We start from the raw sequence: 15,711 nt of genomic DNA, 5'->3' as shown, positions 1-15,711 counted from the left end.
AAGTTCCATCTACATCTATTCGATGCTGTGCTTTTTTTGTCTACCTTAGTAACCCTTAAACGAAAGAGAGATTTCAGACCGAGAGGACAAGTAGCGCCGAAGAAGACCGAGATGATGTGCGGTATATGCAGACTAAACTTGGATCTTGGATGACATCCTCTTTGAGCAAGTTGTGAGATGGTTGTAGGACGACGACTGGCTGGCTAGCTAAACATCTTCAGACCAACGGCAGCAGCAGCTCCGACAACTCGTATCTCACACACCCTCGACTCCTCCCCCTGAGTCCACCGGATCTTGCCCGACCAGTCCCTTCTCTTGACCGTTTTTCTTTTTGATCATCCCTTTACAAACAAGGTACCTCAGACATCCTTCACCTCTCCCATTCATTGGCACCAAAGTACCTCGCAGGAAGATCCACCTCCCAAATAGGCCTCTCAACAAGAACAGCCTCAAGCGAAGGAGTCTCAGTCTTCTCCTCTTCGGCATCCGCAGCAGCACCAGCACCGGCAAGAGGCGCTATGCCCAAGATGGGACGGTACTTGTACGTATACCACCACCTCGTCTTCCCCTCGGCGCCCGCCTCCGTCTGCGTCTCGCGGTTCCGGTTCCGCAGGGCCGCGAGCTCGCCGCCCTCGCTATCGCTAGCATTCTCCCGCTCGTTGTCGTCATCATCGTCGCTCGACTCGTCGGCGCCGTCAATGTTCATGGCGTCCTCGTCCTTGGCGGGGGCATTCTTCTCAATGTCGTCCTGCCATTCTTTGCCAATGGCCTTGGAGCCGATGAATCGGTCGACTTGCTGGGGGACGATGGCGCCGACCTCCATCCGGGCACCGGCTCCGCTTTCGGGTCCACCTCTGCGCTTGCGCTTCGTGCCGGCGCCCCCCGCGTGCGGTACGAGAGCGGTGGCGGGGTCCTGGTCCGATGAGCCGGAGGGGATGCCGAGATCTTGGGAGAGGTCGAGCATGAAGAGGAAGGAGACGCCGTAGATCCAGATACGGGGACCTTGCCAGAGGAGACCCTTTGCCAGGTCGCGGGTGTCGCGAATGGTGGCGGGGAGTCTGGAGATGGGGTTGCGGCGGGACCAGGAGGTGAGGGAGCCGGCGACGGGGTGGAAGGCGAGGATGTGCCAGGCCGTCGTGACGGCTACGAGGGTGTAGTCTGTTGATGGAGCGGCGTCGGTGGCCGCGACGGTCTCGTCTGAGAAGGAGAGGACCACGGGGGGTGCGGGGAGTCTGGGGATGAGAGAAGCGCGGGGGTTGCGAATCCAGGTCTCGGTGGAAGAGGAGGTGTCGTCCTCGTCTGACGAGTCTTCGCTATCAGAGGATGACGCGGCTTCTTCGTCGTCGTCTTCTGAGGTGGTGTCCTGCGGGTTTCCAAGGACCCAGGTGTCGATGTAGCCGGTCAGATCCGCGGCTGCGAGCATGCGGCTGTCGGGCGAGAAGGCGAGCTGGGTGATGGTCCTCTCGTAGTTGCCGAGGCCGACCTGAAGTTGCTGCTTGGAGGTCTTGCGGTCCAGGCGGCGGACGACGCGAGGCTTCTGGATGGAGATGGTGTTGCCGTCGTCGCTGCGGACGACCTTGGCGACGAGGACCTTGGATCCCTTTTGGACGGCGGCGATGTAGCTGCCGTTGGGCGACAGGATGATCTTGCTAGCGCCGTTGGAGAAGGTCTTGGGCACAGCGACCGAGGCGAGCTTCACGTCCGAGGGCTTTGTAGGGTTCTGGTGTTGCAGGTGGAAGGCCTTGACATCGGTGCCGGTGGCGGCTACGAGGAGTGAGCCGTCCGCGGTGATTGCGGCCGAAGTGATGTTGGACTCGCCCTTGACGAGGATGGTCTTGAGCAGCTTGCGGTTGTTCTCGAGGTTGGCGTCCGCGTTGGCTTCGGCACCGTCCTCGCCGTAGAGGCCGTCAAAGGACTTTTGCAACTTCCAGATGTGGATTTCTCTGTCCCACCAACCCACGACCAATCTTGCTGCCGGGGCGCTGGTGAGAGGTGGTGACTGGGGGAGACTGGAGAGGGTTCTGTGGTTCTCGCGACCGAGCTCCTTGAAGGGAAGGACGACGGGGGAAGCGTCAGGGCCTTTTGAAACTAGTTAGTAGGTGCATAACATAAATTTTGGGAATGATGCTTCGTACCTCCTGAAATGACAACGCTCATCTTGTTGCTCTCGAAAGAAGCCATGGCCTTGACGTCGTGCTCGTGGTACTTTCTGCTCCAAACCTTGCCCCATCGGGCGCCAGAGCCACCGGAAGTCTTCTTGTACAGAACAGTGCGACGGTCCATGCCACCGCTCATGATGGCGCTACCATCAGCGCTGGTAGCAAGGCTGAGAACGTCCTGCTTGTGGCTCTGGATGCGCTGCATCTGCGTGTACGTCTTGCCGTCCCAGATGCAGACCTGGCCGGTCGAGTCGGCCGAGACAATATCCCCAGAAGGCAGAACCTTGACGCTCCACACAATGATGTCCTTGGCGCCTCCAGCCAAATCGGCACCGAGGGTCATGGTGCGCACCTTGTTGCCGTTGCGCATATCGTAGGCGCAGATGGTGGAGTTGGAGCAACCGACAACCACAATGTGGCGCGACTGGAAGGCGATGCTGACCATCTGGACCTTCTTGCTGGGAGACTTGACAATCATACGCTGAAAGCGCAGGTCGTTATCCTCGAGGGAGTACAAGGCGAGCATGCCGTCAATGGTACCAGCGACAAGGCGCTTGACGGGTTCGGAAGGGGAAGCGGGAGGCTGGGCAGCGAGGCACCAGATGTCGCCGTGCTGGCCGCTGGCGTGGCGCATGGGACGGCCGGTCTCTAGGTCCCATTCGGTGACGGCGGAGGTGTATCCGATGCTGAAGAGACGCGAGGGCGAGACGGCGTCGGGATCGTTGGCCCAGACGAGGCCGTCGACGGAGCGGTCTGAGCCGGAGCGGAGGACGGTCTCCTGGAGCCAGGAGCCGCTTAGCGGGTTCCAGATCTCAATGTCGCCATTTGCGCGACCGACTGCGAGGCGGGAGGCGGTCGCTTGGGCCTTTGAGCGGGTGGAGGGGTGGGAGAAGGCGAGGGCGTTGATGGCGGAGGGCGGGTAGGGGACGAAGCGGCAGCGATGGAGGTCCATTGCGAAGGGAACGTGGCTGGCCTCGAGGCCTTGCGATCGCGGGTGTTGGTGGTCAATTGGAAGCCAAGCTTAATTGGACCTATCGATCTTGGAAGGAGCTGTTGAAGACAAGCTCGTGAGGTTCGGTGTGGTGGTGGTGAGGCTGGCGAGGTTTGGCGGCTGCTCGTCCTGCTTTGGCAAAATAAAAAAATAAAAAAAATCTACGGCTGCCAAAAAGTTTTGTCGGCGGTCGGAGGATGCAAAAATAATTAAGGTGTGGTCTGTGCTCCATGTGCCCCTCCACCCCGCTGGCGGGACGCATCTGAGAGGACGAGAGCGCCAAGTCAGTAGTGTACGAAGTGTGCATTTCTTGAGTTAAAGGAGTTGGTTGCAAAATAACGATATTGATCATTCTATACCTTGACTTAGGTACGTTTGTTGCTTGAGACTAGGTTATATACTGCTATAGTTCTCATCTTCTCATCATAGGAGGTGTATTTGTTGTGTGGTTTCACACGTAGGTACCTTGCTCTAGGTATATGGTATATACCTACGGAGTACTACGTAAGGTAAGGGAAGGTAGAATGTGCTGCTATTGCTGCTCATGTCAATCTCCCGCTTACATAAGCCAACCTCAGAGGCTCAGCCACGGCGTCTTCCGCAACGGCACCTCAGAAACTTCCCTAAAGCGTCATAGAGCATCATTGGCTGCAAACATGGCTGGACCCCTTCCATCTGCAGAGACTAACGTGGTGATTGCGCACCAGTAAGATGGTACGATGGCTCGATGGCTGTTAGGTTGCTTGTACTGCTCATGGGAAGCGCGGGACCCGTCAAATCTGATGCGCCGGCCAACTCCGACGAGTGTCTAGGTATCTACATGTAGCTTCTGCTCTTTCTCTCTGCTTTGGGTTCAACTTAAATGTATTTCGTGTTGGTATACGGTATTTGGTCAATGGATCAATGAAAAGAAACTCAGACTATTGATCAAGGCAGGTGTACTCCGTAGGTACACAGCAGACGTGCCAAGCAGGAAGTCAATTACCTTGATGGACCCAACTTCCAAGGAATCCCATGGCCCTTTTTTTGCCCCTCATTCACCCCCCGTCTCTGAGTCGAAACTGCGACAATAACTGTGTAAAAATCGCATGGGAACTTGAGCAACCCCTGCCCATCCGCTCTCCCATTTCTATTGACAGTGTGAAGTGCGCCTTATCAATCAGCTTCCGTCCCGTCACATTCGGGCATGAAAGCTTGCTGGTTTTAGGAGTGTCGTGCAGCTGCTGCCGAAAGTCCCACAGATTCGTCATCCTCCCTTTCACAAGTACACAACCCCTCCCCCTCCCCCTCCTCCTCCTTGCTCCGAGCTTTGTCACGATCGCGCCGTTGTAACACGCGCATTCCGACCTCGCCTGCAGACTCTTTTTTTTTTTTCTTCTGCCGATCTCTGGCTGCAAACAACTCAGCCCTCCATCTTCTTCTTTAATTGCGTCGCATTGCAACCGCGACACCCACATTGTAACCCATTGCGCGGAATCCAACCACCACCACCACTACCACCGACACACCACGGCAATCCGCGACCATGGATTTCAACAGCTCGTCGCCTTTTCCCGAGGGCGTCATATCCTTCCTGGATACTGATCTCTACAAGCTGACGATGCAATGCGCCGTCTTCAAGTACTTCAAAGACGTCCCAGTCACCTACGCATTCACGAACCGCACACCCGAGAAGAAGCTCTCGAGAGCTGCCTTTAAGTGGCTCCAAGAGCAAATCCGAAGTGAGTCAAAGAGGGAGAGAGAACCTCTCCAACCCCCCGCCCACCACTATCGAGACGCGGAACACCTGTGACTGACTCACCCATGCGGCGCCCTGAACAGAACTTGGCTACATCTCTCTCTCCGACGAAGAATACCGCTTCCTCAAGACCCACTGCACCTACCTGACCGACGAATACATCCAGTTCCTCAAGGAATTCCGCCTGTCGCCGAGAGAGCAGGCCGTCGCGACCTTCCACCCCGTCGGCGACGACACGGGCGCCGACTCGGACATTGGCGACCTCCACGTCGAGATCAAGGGTGCCTGGCTCGACACAATCCTCTACGAGATCCCCCTCCTCGCCCTCACCTCCGAGGCCTACTTCCGCTTCATGGACACGGACTGGAGCTACGAGGGCCAGGAAGACCAGGCCTTCGGCAAGGGCATGCGCCTGCTCGAGGCCGGCTGCACCTTTTCCGAGTTTGGCACCCGTCGCCGGCGCGATTACCACACCCAGGCCCTCGTGTTCCGCGGCCTCGTCAAGGCGAGCAAGGAAGGGGAGAAGAAGGGCTTCAAGGGCAAGCTGACGGGGACCAGCAACGTGCACCTGGCCATGCGGTTCGGGATCCCGCCCGTGGGTACTGTTGCGCACGAGTGGTTTATGGGCATTGCTGCCATTCACAACGATTACAAGGCTGCGACGGAGCTGGCGCTACGGTACTGGGTTGGCTGCTTCGGCGGTAAGCTCGGTATTGCGCTGACGGACACGTTTGGCACGCAGGAGTTTTTGAGGTCGTTTAGTCAGCCGGTGCACGCTCTTGATGGCGACGAGAGCAAGTTCAAGACGGCGGATGGGAGTAGATTGCAGACGTACGCTGAGCTGTTCCAGGGCGTGCGCCAGGATAGTGGCGACCCGGCTGATTATGTCAAGATGCTGCGGACGTACTACGACAGCCAGGGGATCAAGGACAAGAAGACGATGGTGTTTTCCGACTCGCTTGATATTGAAAAGTGTTTGGAGTACCAGGCCATCTCCGAGGCGGCGGGCTTCACGCCGACGTTTGGTGTAGGCACGTTTTTGACAAATGATTTCACACATTTGAAGACTGGTACCAAGTCGGTGCCGTTGAATATTGTTATCAAGCTGAGTTCCGCCAACGGCAACCCAGCAATCAAGATCAGGTCAGTCCCATCTCTTGTTTCTTCGACTGAAAATTTTGGCGCCACATGCTAACTGGACCTTGCAGCGACAACATTGGCAAGAACACGGGTGACAAGGAGACGGTGATCAAGGTCAAGGGCGAGCTTGGCTACGTCGAGAAGGAGTGGAAGGGCGGTGACGAGACCCAGCGTTGGGGCAAGGACGAAGGCAAGGCATAGACTGCTGGTGCTACGTAGAGCTCGTCTGGCGACAGGTTATAGAAGAGCCAAGAGGGAGGAACACATTGCAGCAAGTACCTAGAGGGACATTATGGGACAAGGCATGGTGGAATTGGAAACGCATTGATAATGACGGTAGCAGGTGTAGACCTTGCGAGATACCTATTGAACAAATGAAGTAGTGGCATGTGGCCATGAAGATTCGCAGACGTTCTTCCTTCTCTATCAGCAATGTGTTTCTTGCGCCTCGGGCAAGTAAACGTAGACACGAACTGATATCGCAAGTAGTTGAAGTCTCGCTCCGATGATGGAGGTTCTTACTCCATGATGCATGAGCAAAGGAATAGGTAAGTGTGGTAACTACTACGCCTTTTCACGGGAAAACAAAGCCGTGTTCGTGCTTACTGTTGTCCAACTTCCCGGCTGCCTTCTCGATGCTGGTGTAAAGGCATACCTGATTAATTCTCACTTGAAGGAACAGGTTGTGCTCTCCCGGGCCATAATTCGGGGTCATGTCCGGCAAGCTGTGAGAGAAAAACACTGCCGGTCCTTCCCACGAGCAGGGAAAGTATATTCTCCCAGTAGTAAGGTGGATCTTCCGAGGCACCTACTCTACTTGGAAGAGCAAATTGGCATCTTGATATCGGGCAAGTACCTTGACCAGATACCTTGCCTAAGGCAGTTGAGTATTCCGAAGGCAGCTCCACCAGCGCTGTCCCATTCCCATGTGCCTCCTTCCCATGGAGGGTACTTAGGGGGTCTAGTCACCATTCTCGTCACCAGCACAGCAGCGCCCGTCTAGGTTGGCGAGGTCCAGGTCAAGCTGTGTGTGAGGTGGTTGAATGGCTGATAAACTAAATACTCCATTGAAGTCAGAGATTCTGGGTTGACTGAGGGGCGCGCTGTTCGAACCCGAGCAGGGGCGTGAATTATAAGGTCAGTATTCACCCTCCATCTTCCCTTTTCTTTTTTTTTTCTCTTTTTGAATTGTTCATCCCATCTTTTTTGCGGCTCAGAATAAAGGGACACTGCTTCTGATTTTCGAACATCGTGACGGGAAGGCATCTACACGTCTAGGCCAGGCCTTGACTTGCCAAAATAGAAGTGGTGAGCGAAGAAGGTGCATGTTAGACGACGAGGCTTCGTGTCAATGCCTACCGGTGTCCTCTTCTTTCTCACAAATGACTTCAGAAAATGAGAGATCCATCACTTCCTGCTCTCTTTGGTCTCTGACTGGGAAACTAGAAGGCCCTCTTGTCACTCTTCCTCCATCACTTGCTTCCTGCTTTTCACATCTCCCTGAAGAAGCAGCAGCAGCATTCCCAATATGACGAACCACATATAATACCTTTGTCCCCATCCTATCCAACTTCAACCTCTTCTTCTCTTCCATCCATCTCGCACACATCTCATTCTCTGCACCATCACACTCTCGCTCCTGTTTTGGCTCATTTTCTTGGAACCCAAGTTTTGGAACCTTCATTTCCTCAGGTAGTGCTCTATACGCAGCACATCTCGTCATTCCACTCTTTCTATTCTCGTCCGTTCCTAGCAACAAAACACCATCATCATGCGGCTCCCTGGGCCCTCGATGCCCTCACAACGCCAAAGCCAGACGGCAGCTGGCATTGCCCTCATCGTCTTGGCCTTCTTCACAGCCTTTGCTATGACCCAGGCCGTTCTACCAATCCAGGACAAGCCCACTCTGGTCAAGAGGGACACCAACGTCGAAGCCAGGCAGTTTCTTCCGTGGATCTTTGGTGGCGGTCAATCTACTACCGCTGTTAATCCTGCTCAACCCGTCATCACCACTGCCCTCACTGCGGCTGCGCCAGTCACTCCCAATAACCAGCAACAGCAAGGTCCTCTTGGTGGTGTTATTCCCAGTTTACTCGCTTCTTTAACTTCAGCACTTGCGGCCGTAGTAACTCCAGTTCCATCCATTCTCAACCCCGGAAATGTTGTACCAGTTCTTACCAATTTTGAACCCGCGGTGGTTGAATCCATACTCCAAAATGGTGGCGGTCCCGTTATTCCGACAGCCATCCCGAGTGTCGAAGGATCCAACGGTGGATTACTGGATCCGGTCCAGAGTGTTATCAACAGCATTGCCGGTGTTGGTGGCTCTGTTCTACCTCTGCCTGCAGGGTCTGTACTATCCGTGCCTCTTCCAACACAAGCCGTTGGCGGAATTCCGGTTTCAGAAGTCACTGCGGCTATTGGAAACGGCGCCTCTATCATCACCAATATTCCAGAAGTACTTGTCAGCGTTGTCTCCTCCATCGTTGGCCACGTTCCTTCAGCGATTGGCGTATCTGACATCGCCAGTGCCACTGCAGCCATCCCAAGTCTCTCGTCTCTAATTGCAGCTATTCCCACCGGACTCAGCAACCCAATCATCATCTCAAGCATCGAAAATGTTCTGCAGTCCCTGCAGTCCGCTTCAGCTGTTCTACCGCTTCCAACAACAGCCCCCCAGCTCCCCGGCGACTTGCCAACCGACGGTGGTCTTTGCAGTGTCATCAAGATTGAGAGTGGGATTCCCACTTTCCTCGCAACCCCTTGCCCCGAGGGCGTACCTCCTCCATTCACACAGGCAGCATCTTCGTCTGGCGTCCCAGTTTCGAATTCTAGAGCCGGCCCGGCCAGCCCTCCTGTATCCTCTCAAGCTGGCCCTTCCACTCTTGTGGCAACTCCGACAGCTGAACCTCCGCAGTCCCCCTCAGCAGCCTCACCTCCAGCTGGTGGCGCGAATGTTACTCCTCCTGCTAATAATCCTTCGATGCAAGCTGGAGCCGGAAGCCCTGGCAACAATGACCAACCACAGAACACTGCTCCAGCAGGTCAGGCTCAACCACCTATGCAATCTTCAAGCCCTACAAATCCCGTGCCAGGTAAGAGACACTTTATCTTGGCTTACACAGTGTACTGACGTACCTTTCCAGCCAACCCTCCTCCTGCTGCTACTCAAGCCCCCAACCAGGCAAGTAGTGGTGCAGGAAGTCCGCCGCCAGCATCAGCTCCCGCAGCCAGCCCCCTGACAACGTTGACCATCGCTGCCGGAACACCTGCCTCCAATCCAACCGGCGTGCCGGCCAATGGCGGCAACGGCCAGAGTCCCTCTCCGACCTCTCAACCAGGCGGCTCGATCTTCGGAGTTGACGACGGACAAGATCCTTTCTCTGGGAACAACATCCCACCAGGCACACCAGTCATTCCCATTTCCGATTGCCCTGCCGTTGTTCAATGCCCTGCATGCCCAGCTTCTCCAGCAAAGCCTCCTGCCGGTTCGTGCCCATGCCCTGGTCGAGGCTACTCTTGCTCCGAGTGTCTCAATGGATGGTTCTGCCCCCCAGAAGAAACACCAATGCTGCCAGCGCCCTGCGGGATGGGATGGCCTTGCTACCACTGCAAAGGTGGCTGGTACTGTGCTCCTGACAGCAAAAACATGGCACCCGCTGCTGCAAATGATCCTATTATCGTTGTTATCAAGACCGTGACAGCTTTTGTCGCTCCCCAACCCACTGGAGCTGGCAACGGCGGCACTGGAGATGGTGGCAACAATGATGGTTTTGGCGATGGTGGTAACGACAACGGAGGCAACGGCAATGAAACACCTGACAACGGAACGCCTGTCAATGGCGACTCTGGGAATGGTGGCTCTCCGGCTGTATCTACGCCTTGCACAACAACGGGCAATAGTCGGTATACCGATCCTCCAGGCAATGGTGCTGGCTCAGCCCCCAACCCAGACCCGGACAACTCTGGCAAGGGCAAGGGCAAGGGAAATAACGATCCTGGCAATGGCAATACGGGCAACGGAGCTGCTCCAGGAGCCGGCGATCCTGGAAACGCCGCATCAACGCCTTGCACAACCACTGGCGGCCAACCCACGAATCCATCTGGACCCAACGGTAGCTCTGGAAATGGTTCTGGTAGCGGCGGTCCTGCCAACGTTCCCGAACCACCGATTGTGTCTCCTGCCCCCCCTCCATCTAATCCCAACCCTACAGTCAGCCCTGAACACCCTCCCAGTCCCGTCTCACCAGCACCTAATGGCATTCCAGATACTGGTTTCGGGAATGGTCAAGGCAACCCCGGTGCCGGCAATCCTCCAGCTGGCTACGGTAATTCTCCTACGGGCCCTGCCAATGGCAACCCCAACAACGGACCTGGACCAAACAATGGTTCTGGGAACGGCTCAGGTAACGGCTCAAGCTCAGGTGCACCAAGCGGCAACGGAACACCTGGCAACACCGGACCTTCGAGTCCGGCACCTGGGAGCAATGCAGGTGCAGGTTCTGGTAACGGGTCTCCGAGCAGCAACGGACCTAAAGCCGCTGCCGAGGTCACTGGCTGGGAGTACCTTGGATGTTTCAAAGACTCTACCATTCGGACTCTCGACGGCGACCCGTCCATATACTTCACAGGAGGCATGTCAAATGAGAAGTGTGTTGCACACTGTGGCTCGATGGGGTTCCAGCTTGCCGGCACGGAATACGGCAAGGAGTGCTGGTGTGGCACTGCGTTCCAGTTGGCCGTACGCATCCCGGAGGAGAAGTGCAACGAAGTCTGCGACGGCAAGTCAACTGATCTCTGTGGAGGTGACTGGGCTGTCACCGTTTACAGCAAAACCGGCCAGGCTCTGAGCTTGCCGTCTGATGACGATGTTGCCAATGGTCCCGGTGCTGGCAACGGTAACGGGAATAGCAATGGCAACGGCAATGGCAACGGTGGATCTGGCACGGGAAACAATGGAGGTACCGGGAATCCGCAATCGACCCCTCAAAGTACAGCACCGGCACCTCCGGCGGCACCTCCTGCCGCACCGCCGGCATCACCCCCTCAGACACCAGGTCAAGGCCAGTCTCCGCCACCTCCGGCAGGAAATCCTCAAGACAGCAAAACTCCTCCGGCGTCTCCGAACCCTGCACCGCAGCCTCAGATCGACATTGCTTCTCTCATACAGAGCATCATCAATGCGCTGCCCAAGAGTAGCCCTGATGGCGCGTACGGCAGCGGTCTGGGAGCAAGGGACTCTGGGGCGTCTGGCAACAATGAGCCTGTGACTCAAGTCAATTCTGGTGTTCCCGATGATGTTGCAGGAGGTTCGCCGATGATGGGACCGGGACGTTTTAACCCTCCGGAAGGACTCGACCGCTATGGTGCCAAGAAGAGGGAGGTGGCGAGCCGGAACATGAAGCGCAGCAGCATCATAGGGCGGCGAGCGGTCGCAAAGTTTGACGGTGTTATCTGCGATGGAGAAGATGAGTATGAAGGCGATTATTTGGCGAAGGCGCAAGTTTAGAAGGAACGGAGTCTATGTTATCACGACGTTATCATGATGTATGACTTATGATCATGGATGCTGGGTTCTCGTCTCAGTACTTGCGGTTACTCGAGGTTTTTCTTTTTCTTTTGGAGAGACGGGCCATTACGTATGAATATTGCCTGAGCTCAGATAATGTAATGGAACATGGCTTTAAACGTTCAAACTTTGCGATTTCTGTGTGGTCGATGGACAAGCCTGCTCACTTTGATATCCGCGATTAAGCGATGTCCAGCGAGGAAGTGTTGGTAGAGTGTAGGGCCACTTTTTTGACCAAGATGCAGACCATGGTGCTCAGCTTATGCGCTGACACTAGTACTGCAGCTCGATTGAGGCGTCTTTCGGAGCTGAAAGCCTCAGCTGAGATTTCATGAGGCATGCTTGTCAGCTTACACGGTCTGTTGCTCACGAAATGATGATCCTCTGCCCAATAGCAAGCGAAACAGTCGCTTCTTATTTTATGGAATTCTTGTTGTGAATTGATTGGCATACATACTAAATAAATACATCATCCTCTTTGCACGCTGGAGGGATATCGCGTGCTTTTCTCCATGATCTGCTATTATTTGCTTAACTAACTGTCTTCGGCATTGCTGTGTTTACCGAGTATTGTGACGTTGAGAACGTCGTGGTGTGATTTCATTGTGTCGATCGGCCGTTTGTCTCCTCATGTCCAGGAACTCATAGCCCAGCCATGTTAATTTCCATGGCCCTGTTTCCATGACCCTTGTTTCCCGTTGCTAGAATTTCTGCCCTTTTCCTTAAATCTGAAGAGCGCCGAAAGTCGCAGCAGAGAGAAGCAGGGCGCCAATTGTCAGCCCAAACGTGTTCACCCCAGCAGGGACACGCACACCCGCCGCCGCCGCGTTCGCCGACGAAGTCGAGCTCGAACTGCTCCCGCTCCCGCTCGCCGAAGAGGAACCTCCGGAGCCCGATCCACCAGAGGCAACGACGCTAGCCTGCGCCGAAGCGGGCGGGTCGACGTTGCCCGTCGCCGTGGCGGAGGCGTTCACGTTGCCGTTGTCGCGGCAGAAGACGTCGGTGTAGCCTGCTCCCTGCTCGAAGAGGCAGTCTTGGAGGTCTTTGACGGATTGGTCTAGGGCGAGGCAGTAGAGGCCGCAGTTTGCGTAGTAGGATACCACGTCGGCGTCGTTGCAGCAGGCGGACATGATGTCTGTGTGGTTTCCGCCGTAGGGCATTGCGCAGACGCGGTCGTGTTCGGGGGTGTCGTAGAGGCTTGCGGTGCAGACTGTTGATGAGGTGGCGGAGGGGGCGGAGGCGGTGCCTGTTGAGACTGCTGTTGAGGACATGGTTGCGGTTTGGTGGTGGGTTTGTTTGGTGGGATGGGTGTGGTTGTGTGAGGTTGAGGTTGGTGGTAGGAGTTGGGTATCGTGATGTCTTTTTTTCAGATGCTTCAGTCACTGGTGATGGCAGTTGCGGAATGGGAATAGAAGGAAGAAGCGGAATCACTAGGCCAAAGGGACAGGAAAGGGGGGAGACGGAGTAAATATGGATTTTCTATCAGCTTTAGCGAGTCCAAGAAATCCCTTTTTCTTTCTTCTCTGTTTTCCCCTGCTTTTCCCTGCTTTTTTTCTCGTGTATTGTTTCCCTGGATCCTGATGGGCGCGGTGGCTCCAGTCTGACGTGTGACAACAAACGAGGGAAAAAAAAGCTGAAAGCCTTCTACCATCCCGGCAGTGCCCCCTAGCTGCAAGCCTGCATGACAGCATCCTCTTCTTCCCCGCGGTCGATCCTATTAATATCGGGACCGTTGATTGGGGGACTGTCCCCGTTGTCTAGTGGGAGTCGATCCCCCCGTAATGGCGTGGTGCGATGCGAATCCAGGAATCCTGAGAAGAGCTACTTTATGTGGAGAAGAGGGGAAAAACGCAAGGGAAAAAGGAGAAGAAAACGTCGCGTTGGGCCGTTGGTTGGAGGCTCCCAAGCTACGCTTACCCAGCCCGCGTCGTTGCATCCGTCCGACGTGCAGTAGTTTAGCTTGGTATGCTTGGTTGTAGTGTCGGATCGGCCGCAGCCATGGGGGCTGGGCTGCTGCCCGGCAACCGGCAAGCGGGGAGGTAAGGGAGGCACTAACAATTACTTGGTTGCAATCCAATGGACTCGGGAGTCGGGATTCCCAGCTGTTGGATGGGATGGATGGATGCTGTGCCACCATCGGGAATTCTCTTGGTTCGATAGCATCCCACCGGTGGTCGCATTCTAGAGGCTCAGTGTGAGCCGGGCGGTACCCCGCGTGCACCGAGGTGCCCGGGCTTTGCGGCGGGATGTGTCGAGTTTATTGGGTGGCCAATTAGAGGGGGCTCTGTGATACGAGGGAGGATTCGTCATCTGAGACCTTGTTCAGGAGGAGAGAAAGCCCTGGGGGTTCAGCTGGCTGCGAGGTAACAGTTGGCGATGCAGATTGTGGCTTCATGTCGATGGGATAAGGTACCTGATAGTCTGAGGTGGTCAAGCGTTGGCTCTTCTCGGCTGCCAGAGTTTGCGACGAGAAAAAGTCGTTTGGTTGAGTAACGAAAACAATCAAGCTTTTGTTACATCATCAGCCACATTACATGGTCGAATTCTTCTCGCCTTAGAAGTCCACAGTTGTGCGCCGTGTAATATCGTCACTTTTGCCAAATGCTTCCAACGTCGATTTAACTCGTCGAGGCAAATACGTACCTACCTAATGTCTCCTGTCTTGTTCCACCCTTGGCATGCGTCTACTCCACCACTACCTTTCACTGCAGTTTTAACTCACTCAAAGTGGCTTCGACATGTCTAGAGGATGGATAGCAAGAGTCAGCGCAGGTGCTGAGAGTGATGATTCCCCCTCACCAAGACAACGAGGGTCTAGGCGCGTGGCATGAGAAGGTGCTCCACGATGGTAGAAGATAGTTTGATTAGATATACGCCGCTTCAAGGGCTTCTTCTGGCGATTAAATCTCGCTATTGCGAATAAGACCTACTCCACGGATACACACTTGTTCACTGGCAAACTGGTTGACACTTTCGGCCCATGTTTTGCACAGCCCTTTAGTCTGCACTGCATTTTCAATGCATTCAGAGGACATCAATCCTTCGTGTCGTTCGGGCGAGAAAAGTTACAATCGATGGCTTTAACTGGGACTCAAGTTTCCTGCCCACCTACTTGCCAGCGGAGGCCTCTCTGTCCGTTACACGGCGACCGGAGCCGGGTTACCGATTGGAGTGGGTCCTTTGCACCACCGGATACCCACGGCCGGCTGTAGTCGTAGGAGCTCAGCCCAGACTAATACGCGCAAGGCAACTTCAGTTTATCTTTTTCCTGCGATTATTAGACCCGAACAGTCAGCTGGGCACTACAGTCATGCAACTTGGAGAGGGCAGAGAACCTTGGAGTCCACCTGGCTGCGACGCGAGTAAAGCAAAGACTGGCGGTGGCTGAAGAGCATGACATGATGTCGATAGTGCAACTGGTGATTTATTCGGGCACAAGGAGTTCAAAACAGACACAACGAATCAAAATTAGGCTTGATAACATAATCATACCCGTACTTGGCAAAGCCGTACTCTACTGACCGAACGAACGCTTCCTTCTCCCACCAAGTCTGCCAAAGTCATCCGCGTACTAAACAGTCTCGGTCATCACCGAGACAAGGCGGCCAAGGCAATATACCGGCTGTAGTACTCTACACTGCATTTTTAACTCACGCAAAGGGCCCTTGAAGGGTGTGGCTACAGCAGCAGCTTGCCAATACCCTCAAGAACAAGCGAGCAAATACACTGCATTCTTAACTCATACAAAGGGCCTTCAACGCACCTCCTCCTAACAGGTTCAGGACAAGAGTTGGCGGCGGTTTCCTCCAAAGTTTACCATCTTTCCAAGGCTTCCAAAATATGATAATATTTTGTAAACTCGTTAAATAAGACGAGTTGCCGTGAACGCATGTCGCCATGGAACCTTGATTTGCTGCTGTTTCGACCTTGTTGTCGCCCACCAGTCGTGACGACTTGGACGTCGGTGCACCTCTACTAGTTTCTACACTTGGTTTGCGCACCCCTCCTCTGAAGCCCATGACAATGCATTCATTTAGCCGCCGCGCATTTCTGCACTGCACTTTTAACTCACGCGAAGGGGTTTGGAAAACTGAAGTACATAGCCTGCCGCACA

General features: G+C 54.9%; 4 protein-coding genes across 4 annotated transcripts; 2 read left to right on the top strand and 2 right to left on the bottom strand.

Annotated features, from left to right (window-relative positions):
* Window positions 1-370: 370 nt before the first annotated feature.
* Window positions 371-3,111, bottom strand: BDP55DRAFT_558769 (WD40-repeat-containing domain protein; the record flags this gene model as incomplete). Its single annotated transcript, XM_060569837.1, has 2 exons — window positions 371-2,079; window positions 2,136-3,111. 2 exons carry the CDS (start codon window positions 3,109-3,111, stop codon window positions 371-373), a joined length of 2,685 nt encoding a protein of 894 aa, XP_060426339.1.
* A 1,564-nt stretch (window positions 3,112-4,675) lies between these two features.
* BDP55DRAFT_731567 (nicotinate phosphoribosyltransferase) lies at window positions 4,676-6,229 on the top strand (the record flags this gene model as incomplete). The annotated part of the gene is made up of 3 exons (XM_060579829.1): window positions 4,676-4,871; window positions 4,972-6,031; window positions 6,097-6,229. 3 exons carry the CDS (start codon window positions 4,676-4,678, stop codon window positions 6,227-6,229), a joined length of 1,389 nt encoding a protein of 462 aa, XP_060426338.1.
* A 1,570-nt stretch (window positions 6,230-7,799) lies between these two features.
* BDP55DRAFT_635073 (uncharacterized protein) lies at window positions 7,800-11,537 on the top strand (the record flags this gene model as incomplete). The annotated part of the gene is made up of 2 exons (XM_060572739.1): window positions 7,800-9,123; window positions 9,175-11,537. 2 exons carry the CDS (start codon window positions 7,800-7,802, stop codon window positions 11,535-11,537), a joined length of 3,687 nt encoding a protein of 1,228 aa, XP_060426337.1.
* A 471-nt stretch (window positions 11,538-12,008) lies between these two features.
* Window positions 12,009-13,190, bottom strand: BDP55DRAFT_673577 (uncharacterized protein). Its single transcript, XM_060575605.1, is given in 4 exon segments — window positions 12,009-12,879; window positions 12,961-13,029; window positions 13,061-13,126; window positions 13,139-13,190. The coding sequence occupies 1 exon segment, from the start codon at window positions 12,866-12,868 to the stop codon at window positions 12,320-12,322; it is 549 nt and encodes a 182-aa protein (XP_060426336.1). The 5' UTR covers window positions 12,869-12,879; window positions 12,961-13,029; window positions 13,061-13,126; window positions 13,139-13,190; the 3' UTR covers window positions 12,009-12,319.
* Window positions 13,191-15,711: the final 2,521 nt, after the last annotated feature.

Source organism: Colletotrichum godetiae (assembly GCF_030913485.1).
Source record: "Colletotrichum godetiae strain CBS 193.32 chromosome Unknown BDP55scaffold_39, whole genome shotgun sequence".
Classification (NCBI taxonomy): Eukaryota; Fungi; Ascomycota; class Sordariomycetes; order Glomerellales; family Glomerellaceae; genus Colletotrichum; species Colletotrichum godetiae.
The sequence above is the reverse complement of the archived record's forward strand: the minus strand, read 5'-3'. Positions and strand labels throughout refer to the sequence as shown.

Coding starts and splice junctions, on each gene's coding strand:
- BDP55DRAFT_673577 (XM_060575605.1), bottom strand. CDS start 12,868: ATGTCCTCAACAGCAGTCTCAACAGGCACCGCCTCCGCCCCCTCCGCC.